Source organism: Miniopterus schreibersii (assembly GCF_964146895.1).
Source record: "Miniopterus schreibersii genome assembly, chromosome: 11".
NCBI classification, from domain to species: Eukaryota; Metazoa; Chordata; class Mammalia; order Chiroptera; family Miniopteridae; genus Miniopterus; species Miniopterus schreibersii.
In genome coordinates, this window is record NC_138111.1 from 6,990,001 (window position 1) to 6,999,682 (window position 9,682).

Consider the following 9,682-nt stretch of genomic DNA (forward strand, 5'->3'; position numbering starts at 1 on the left):
CTGAGAAAGGAATGAGAATTTAAAGTAACCAAGTGTTTAGCTTAGAAGAGCAGTAATGTGTAGGTACACCAAGTCCTCATCACTGAGAAATGTAATCAGGATTTTGGTGTAAGGAGAAACTCTAATATCCTCCTCTGTGTGCACATTCGTAACTCCCATTAACATTAACAGGCACCACACATGCACAGGGAGGAGGTGCCAGTCTTGGTAGCCTGTATGCATGGCAGCTGTGGTAACTAAATAATCCATATGGCTCTGAAGAGAAGTTATGGTTTATTGGGACTAGAGTCACAGCTAGAGTGGTGGAATTCAGACACTAGAACCATGCCTCAAAATGAAGGCTTTATCCAAATTCACTCCTACCTAACCACACTGGATTGTAGTTAAGCCATGTTTTGCATTTCTACCTCTCCTGATGGTTTACACAGGAAGAAGTTCCATGTTTGAGGAAACCTTAATTTTTTTCCACAGGCCCAGAGAAGTCCTGTCCTCTACCCCATCTACCACTCCTATCCCAGTATTCATTCATATATTTCCCCTCAAAAGAATAGCTTTATAGAGAGAAAAATCAAAAGCCTTGGCTTAAACCACAAAAGTCTTCAAAATCGGAATGAAGTACTAAACTCATCTTCAACTTGAAAATTAAATAATATGGTAATCTTACACAACAGACATACACTTGAATGTAAATTCCACAGGTTGTGTAAAGGGCAGAGTTTAACCATTAATTCTAATTGTTTCAGCTTTTAGGTATTGAAGTCAGAATTTTAATGCTCACTTAATATAGTTTCCTGAAACCCAACTCAAAAACTTCCTTCTTTCCCTAGTGAATAACATATTCTTGTGAAGTTCAGTTGAGTGAAGACACTGGTGCACAAGCACACAAGCAAGTTTACACTTCTGAAAAGAAGTGATAACAGTTTACTAGCCATGTTGCTGAAATTAGGCTTTAGAAAAAAAAAGACTAAACGACACAAAATTCTTAGTATACTTTCATATAGAGAGAGCACAATGAAAACTTAATATTAGTATCTCCAATAAGGTCAATTAATATTCAGAAAATTTCTGTAATGTTACATTTAAATAATCATAGGAAAAGGAAAAAAACCCTACCAATGTTCTAGAAGCTTCTCTAGACCTTTCAATCAATTTTATTTATATGCAAAACCAAGAGAAACTAAAAAAAAAAAACAAAAAACAAAGCTCCTCCTGATGCTAAAGCTCTCAATTTACTGACAGGCAAATGGCTTCATGCTGCCACTTAATCTCATTTCTTGCATAATGCCCTCTAATTAGCATATCAAAGTGAATTAATACTTCTAGGGCATTAGCAATGGGGAAATCTGCTCCAGGCTCACAATAGCAGTTAAGAGAGAGCCAAGAAATCCTCAAAAACACCACAAACCACTTTGCATTGCAAAACTGTTCAATTTATTTATCCTCTCTCTCTAAACACTTTTACCGCACACTGTTTTACTACTGTTCACCAAACAAAATGATAATTGCCAAAGTTACCAGCATCTGTAATGCCTGTTTAGAATCTTAATTTAGATTATGTTGCAGATAATTCCTATATGCAACCATTTGTTCTATTATAAATGTTAATATAGAGACAGTGGAAATGTTGACATTCTCAATTAGTTAATTTGAATTTGAAATAAAATTTTATGAGATTTTAAAATTTATGAATTTTTTAATGTAAAAAGCCACCTGCTGGACTTTATGCTTTGGAAACTGATGGATCACATAAAGCAAAACAAACAAAAATATCATTTTGCAATAACATATGCTGAGCCTCCCAAACAATGGTTTAAACATTGTGAGGAATCATCAAGCATTAAAAGGATTACAATGTATGTATACAAACTCCTCATTAATATGATCACACAAAAAAAGGGTTACTGTTCAAAACAGTTTAACATTTTTAAAACAATTAATTTGAAGAAAACAAGAAGTACAAAACTTTGCTAGACATATATTCAAATTTAGTACCAAAGCAAACTACTGTTACCATCTAAAACTAAAAACATATTGTATTTATGGAATATGGATTATGTCCATAAAAAATAATAAAGAGATTCTGGTTACTATTCTGCTTTCTACAAAGGAGACAATTAGAATCAAGTGTTAAAGATTAATTTATTTTCAGATATGTTCTGTGTCTGAAGTCATAAAAAGGCTTATTTTTGCAGTGGCTCACTCAAGCATTACTTATCATTTATTTGTTATATATAACACTATCATCTAGCTGTAATAGCATTCTGATTAACTTCTATAACTTTGTAAAAAATCTGAAAAACTTTGACCAATTTACACTACATAGTGATGTAAATTATTTACTCTGTTCATACTTAAAAGACTCAAATGGCCTACTGAAGTAGAGCAAATGCTTGAAAAGGTCAACATGGGAGGGGGTGTGTGTGCAAGCTTTGTTAGTCAGTTACTACCTAAATCATGCTGATCACACTGATAAATGGCTAAAACACAAGCCTGCTGAGAAAACAAATAAAACATTATTCTCATAGTGTCAATATTGAAATAATAAATATCTAAAGATGTTCACATGTACACAAATAGAGAAAAAATAGTCTAAAAATCTTTATTTAACTTGATGTGTTGGTGCTGATGTGCTAAGTATTTATTGTGAATACGTTTGAGTATAAAATAAAGTGATGATTGATTTAAGGTGTGGTTCACGAAATTTGGTTTCAATTCTTTATAGCTATACTTCATATAACTTCATCCTATACATACAATGCCACCATAAAGTTGCAAAACGTAAGTAATCAAATAAGATGTTAAACTTAAATCTATCTTGGAAGTAGCCTTTTACAAAACTAACAAAATGAAATCCAAAAGTACAAGCGAAATTAATTAAAAGGTAAAGAATCATAGTATGAAAGATGTACATATAGATTTATTTTATGAAAGCCGATGAACCAGTGTGCTCTTTGGAGCAAGTCAGGGCTTCCTCTGCTACTGTAATATACTTCTGATTTGGAATAAAATTATGTAAATTTATATAATAATAAAGTCTATACAAATGTGTAATAAAATAAAGTTCACTAAAACTGAGGCATGAGAGAACTACTTCAGGGTTCACTATATGGGGGGGAGGGCAGGGGTTGAAAGACAGCCCTATATTTTTAAAATGATAGTTACTTGACACTTTAGATCATGACATTCTAAACTAGTGTGGTAGTGGATTTTTTTCTAGGTTTTCTACAAATATATTGCATGAGGCTGGGAGAAGAAGAGTAAAGAAAGTTAGAAAAACACCATTCTTTTACATCCTCCCTCAAAACCTCCTAAAAAAGCTTCAGTAAGTTACACACATTTACAAAAATAGAAAAAAAATTATTAAAAAAATATTCTGAAATTATTTTAAGGAAAAATTTGTGATAAAGCAATACAATGTGTAATATTTCCAAAATATACTATGTCTTTTTTTCCTGCTTAATCATTTAATATTTCCAATGTAAACAAGCCACATTTAAAACTGAAAGGAAATTTAAAACATTAACAGTCCACTAAAATCTGCTTCAAAATAATTGTGAAAGGGTGGGAGTTACAGAGAAAACAAGAGTGGCCAAGTGTTCCTAACTGCTGATGGTAGGTGATGAGTTCATGGGGATTCAAGTTTCTCTTCAATCTACATGTTTTATGTTTGAAGTTGTCTGTAATAGTCATTAAAACACAAAATTAATCGTGTGTGCAACAGTGCATCTGTTTTTAAAACCTTTGGAAAAATAATGATAATCATGCTGGAAATATTACAAGAGCAAGTGAAAAGAATGTATAGGATATATACAATAACATTTAGACTATACACATAACAATTTTCACCTTTCTTGTTAAATTTTCACTTGATGGAATATTTGGTTTTTAAACATTGGGAATTAAGGAATTACATGGCACTGTACAAAGAAAAATAAACAATCTTAATTTTGAAGCATAAATAAAAGAAAAAAGACCAGAGTCTCTAAACCTTTAGGGTCAGAATTAAATAGAGAGGTGTTGACTGAGAACAGAGCCCTGTCCCCCTCTGAAAGCTAGTCACACTTATAGCAGTAAAGATAAAAGGTTTAATCATATAAATCATAATCTAAATGCATATAAAAACTCACAAGCTACATTCTTGATATAGTTTGGATATCTAAAATTCCTATGATTCTTTCTATGGAGGGTTCCTTTAAAAGTAAAGCATTTTTAATAGTCATTTTCTTCTCCTTAAACATAAAAAATACTTCAACCAGCCCAACCAGCCAAGCAGGCCTTTCTCTTCCCCTGCGGACACCTCCTGCAGTAGAGAAGTTCATTAAGTTTTATGATCTTCCCAAGTCAGTCCTGCTTATAAGCCTCACAAAGGCCACAAATCTGGCAAACCATCATGTATGCCATTAGACATTACTAGTAAATGAACGCTATTTAGGGTTTGTGGTGGCAATAAATCAGAGTTTGGTTGGCAGCTATCAACATGGAGTATTTTAACCTACTATTTAAAGAAAGAAAAAGGTTGTGTTGATTTCTTTAAAAATACACAACATTTTTTCACAATATGATTCAGATTATATACTAAAATGTTGGATTTTCATTAAAAAATTTTAAATACATTTTTTTCCCCTCAAAAAGAACCATTTCCTTCATTTGAAATGTCACAATTAAGGGCTTTGGAAAGAAAGCAGATTTGTGAGGATGTTAATATTTCACATAGGAAAGTACTTCAACAACCAAGATTAAGGTGGCCAAAAAGATGTGAGGGAATGCACCAAAAAAAGCATGTAGATGAGGAGACCTCATAGCATCAGGAATATTTAATAAGAGATAGATGATAAAATATGGGTAAAAAAAAATCAAAAGAAAAATCTTAACATATTTATCTCACTGGTTGATTATTTTAAAATGCACAAACACCTTGATTATAAAGCCTGTAACTTTTCAGTTGCTTTCAAAATGCATAAATATCATAATTTAACAATGATAGACTTTTGTACCCAAAAATAATTGTATGATGAATTTTACAAAAAAAAAATACATTTTCAAGAAAAAGCAAGCATCTCATAGTAAAAGTATACTTTCCCTACCTCTGCACGAGAAAATAATATAATTGTAGTAGATTACCCATTCATCTGTCAGAAGGGGAAAATACCTTTTCATATTTGGTAGGAGGGAAAAAAAGATGTTTTCCAAACTAAATCCCTCATGTGCATCAGAACTGGCAGTGTTCACTGCCTCATCAGAAACCTCAAATATCTACTGGCAAATCTACAAATACACAGAATTTTTTTTTTAATGGTTTTGTCTTATTTTCAAAGAAGCACAACTGAAATGACATTATTATCCACTGAAGTGACGGTTTTCTCTCCCCCCTCCCCGCTACTCAACCCCCTACCTTCCCATTATACAGAATAGAGTCATCACATAATCTTCCCGGTTTCTATTACAAATGACTAGGTAAACTTTCTCTAGATTACAGAGGATTAATGTTTGGATACTATATTATTAAATAAAATTATCTAAAGAAAATGCATTATACAATATACATATATTCTACACTGCTTATTTTATAAGTTCATGATGTTTCCAAAGCATGACTATGGGAACAGATGCGGGGAGGGGGCGCTGAAATTTGCTGCCCTGCTTTCTTTGCTTTGGTAACACTTATGTCTACACAGCTGTTTTATTTCAAATCAAGGATTCTGAGTCCAGAGTCCCTGTCTCCTTCTAAGACTAGTTTTGGAGGGTGAGGTGGAGCTATGGGTAGTAGAGGAGAAAGGAGGGGAGAGAAAGAGCTTCACCCCCATCAATCATTCGGTACTTAAATCCCATCCCTCTCGAGCTTAGAGAGGCTGGCAGGAAGATGCCTGTACCCAGACAGCCGCCTTTACTCTGTCGGCTGTTGGCTTTTTACATAAGAGATAACGTACAAACTTGGATCTGCTGGCCAAAGCACAAAACGAGGACCTAATTTACAAGTTATCACTGAAAGCCTCAGAAACAATTTTCAAACACAAAAATTTCCTTTGTCAGCTACCTCTTGCTTCTTAAATAGCAAGAGCCCTACCAAAGCTTTCTGCCAGTAATCCCAGACTCTGAAAAGACTTGTTTCTTTTTCGTAACTCACCTTTGACATGAGGCTGACTACACTTTCCTTTCAGAATGGTGTAACTAAGTCTTGTGCAAATAAGCAACTAGAGGACTTACGCTTCCTAATTGAATTCTGCCTGCTGCTAAATGTCTAAACAAGAAAAGCAGTTTGCTGGGTTTGGTGCTCAAGCTGGCTAGGCCGAAACTTTAAAAACGCAAAAAAAAAAAAAAAAAATCATGAGAAGAGGGTGAGGGGGAAAATATCAATCCCTTCACTCCAGTAATATAATGCCGTATAAAGTGGAATCAATCTTAATATTCACAACATAGTCAATACCCCAGTGCTTAGCTGTCAGCAGAAACTGAAGTGGAGCCCTGATAGCAAGAAAATCCTTGGACATTAAGCAACATAATTTACTGAGAATTACACAGTTTTAGGCTTCTAAACTAAGAAACTTTAAGACTTAATGTTTAATGTCTTATTTTATAGTCAGATAAAAATTATCTACAATTTTAAATCACAATGCTTTCTAAAGGTGGCTAAAAATCAACACAGGGTAAAAGTTAGTAATTTAACATGCCTGTGGTTTACAAAATGGAAAATGTATCTTTAAAAGAATCACTCAACATTAGGAAACCATAAATACTGTGTGAATTAAAACCAGAAAAAAATACTCTTTAAGGTTGTCAATATTTGCTCTTAATTACGGTTTTAGCATATACTTTAATAGACAGCAATAACCCATCATCTTTTCTTCACTACTTTTAGAATCATAATAGTATTGCAGAGTGAAAATCTGTTTAAAAGGAGGGTAACTCTCCTACCAACAATTATATGCAGTGTGCTGTTATTTGTACACTCAATTTAAACACAATCGCATTTAACCTTTTAAATAGCATCACTAGGATATTGCTACATCCTTTTAAACTTTCCCTTTTTCTCCTCAACATTAAAAAATGGCAACTTTATAATATGGTATAGCCAATACACACCAAAAAAAAAAAATCAACAGTAAAGCTTGTTTAATGCGCTTGATTGCCATATACAGGGCAAATAATACCAAATACTAACTAAAACATCTACATTAAATCTCTAATTCCACTTGAGTTACAACTGTCACCTCAAGACTAAATATCTTCAATTTTAAAAAGTCTAACAAGATAATTAAATTGAAATGAATTGCCAGAAATTTACCTAATATGCACTTGTAGTTTTCATTCCAGCACTTCTGCAAAAGCTGTCTTCTCATATAATCCCTGCCTTGAACATTCCAAAATTGTTTAACCTGCATCTGTGGACCTTTTTCTACTTTATAAAATATATTAAGCATATTTACAAAATGATTTCAAGCATAAAATTTACTGAAAGTATTAATAGATGAAATACATTGTATATGCCTAAACGCATCATTAACCTTAAAAGTAGTCTTCCCAACTAAAACACTAATTCACACATGCCCCTGAAGTCTGTTCAATTGTATCTATTCTTCTATCTGTGGAACTGACGCTTAAGGCTGTCCAAGTAAAACAAAGTTCGGGCGATGCTTCTCCCAGGGACTCGGTCCCTGGCATCCAGTCTCCCGCTGCTCCTTTTAAAAACTGACATACAAACAAGGCAAAAGGAGCGGGAGAGGGCTGCCGGTGCTCCCGGCCCCCTCCCCGCCTGCAGCCACGGGCGGCCGCCTGGGGACTGCGACCCAGTCCCGTCTGCATCTACACTTCATTTTACACCGGGAACAGAACTGAGAAATCGACTCCAGATTTATTGCAGTTTTTTCTCAAGATCAGGAGGTGGGAAGGAGAGAATGATCAAAGATGGCGGTGCCCAAAAGCAGCAGCTCTCAACTGGAGAGTCGAAGGAGTAGCTCCGACCCCACCTCGGGGGTCTCCAGGCCCACTTCGAGGCGCAGCGTCTTACCTGTTTTCTCTTTGATCTCACATAGGACGCTGAAGAGCGCGGGTTTCATTCTGTGACAGTTCAGGGCATGTTTCCTAAAAGAGCAAATAGCAAAACACAAAGGTATTAGCATCACCTATGGAATAATATGGCGCCGTCAAGTTAGACCCAAGATTTAATTCCAGCCCCCAATTTTGGAAAGCTCTTTTGGACCCTGGCAAGTCAACAGAAACTCAAGTTGACTAGTGAGCGACAGCCGGCAGCTCAAGCTCCAGCCCGAACAGAGCGCGACCCATCTGCCCGGCAGGCAGCAGCCTCGGCGACCGAAGGGCGCGAACCCGCGCGGGGAGCCTCGACACCGGGGCAGGCGGCGACCCGCGGGAGGGGACGGCGCGGAGGGGCTCCCGCGTCTGCCCTCCGCAGGGGGAGCCGGGGCGGTGCGGGCGGGCAGCCGACTGCGGTCAGCGAACGGTGACAGCTCGGCAAAGTTTGCGAGGCGGCCCTCCCTTCCCCGAGAACTTGGCCGCCCGGACCCGGCCGGGTCAGGGAACCGCCCACCGCCCCGCGCCCGGGCTGAGGCGGCCGCCCGTCCGGCGAGGTCGTCCCGCGGCCAAGTGGAGCCGGACGCCCGGCCACCGGCCCGAGGAGAAAGTTGCACTTCCTCAGCGGCGGCCCGGGGCCCTCGCCGGGCGGCGTGCACGGGGGTCCGGGCGGGAGGTTTGAATCCGCGCGAGGGGGCCGGGCTACCAGAGGGCCGGGCGACAGGGGGAGAAAACCACGAAATCCGCGTGGCGCCAAGTCCGTCCCGAGCCCCGAGAGCAACTTTGCTGACTCCCGCCCGCGTCCAGGGGCGCGGGCAAGTCCCCCGAGGCCCTGGCGGGCTGCTTGTTTCGGAGAAAGTTCCCTGCCCGGGGCTGAGGCCCCTGCCCCGGGCGCCACCCCCGGCCCCGACTCGGCCGCGGGCCCGGCTCCCGCACACACACAAAAGATGCTTAATGAGACGACACCAACTTTGCTTGCGCCTCGTCCAAGCTCTGGTCGGTGATGGTCATGATCTGGTGGAGGATGTCGCCGATGTCCTGCTTCCTGCCGTCGCCGTCCGCCCCTTCGTGGCCGTGCGGGGGAGGCGGCAGGGCCATGCCCCCCTGCACCGAGTGGCCGGCCAGGTTCACCCCGGCCAGAGTCTGCAGCATCCTGGATTGATCGTCCATCCCGCCGCGCGCGGGCGGGAGCGGGCGGCGGCGGCGGCTGAGGCGAAGGCTGAGGCGGCGGCAGCGGCGGCGGCGGCGGCGGCGGCGGCGGCGACGAGGGAGGAGAAGAAAGAGGGGGAGGGGGAGGGGGAGGCGGCCGCGCGCTCCCCGCCCGCGCGGGGAGGGGGCGGCCCGGCCGGCGGGGCCCGCGGCTAAGGTGGTGCGGACGGGTTCCCGGCTCCGGCTTCCGCCGCCGCCGAGGCTGAGGAGAAGAGGCGGGCGGAAGCGCCGGGCTCCGCGGCGGTGGCGAAGGCGGAGGCAGCGGCGTCCGCTGCCCTCACGCGGCCGCCGCGCCGCCTCCTTGCCGCCGCGCGCCCCGCCGGGCGGCCCCGCTCAACTTGCTCTGCGCCGGCCGAGTTGCCGGGACGCCCGCCGCCCCCAGCGCCAGCCTGCGCACTCCCCTCCCTCGGCCGCCGCCGCCGCCGCCTCCACCGCCTCAGCCGGGCGG

The 9,682-nt window shown here is 40.9% G+C and overlaps 1 protein-coding gene across 2 annotated transcripts in view; it reads right to left on the bottom strand.

The window, feature by feature from the left end:
- PBX3 (PBX homeobox 3) overlaps nt 1-9,342 on the bottom strand; it is a 177,083-nt gene extending 167,741 nt beyond the window's left edge. The window contains exons 1-2 of one of the 2 annotated variants that reach the window (XM_081150550.1): nt 8,996-9,342; nt 8,006-8,079 (exon numbers count right to left, since the gene is read on the bottom strand). In XM_081150550.1, coding sequence (XP_081006676.1) covers nt 8,006-8,079; nt 8,996-9,195 — 274 coding nt within the window. In that variant the 5' untranslated portion in view covers nt 9,196-9,342. The remainder of the gene's footprint in view (nt 1-8,005; nt 8,080-8,995) is intronic. The other variant, XM_081150551.1, reaches the window with a different exon arrangement.
- Nucleotides 9,343-9,682: the final 340 nt, after the last annotated feature.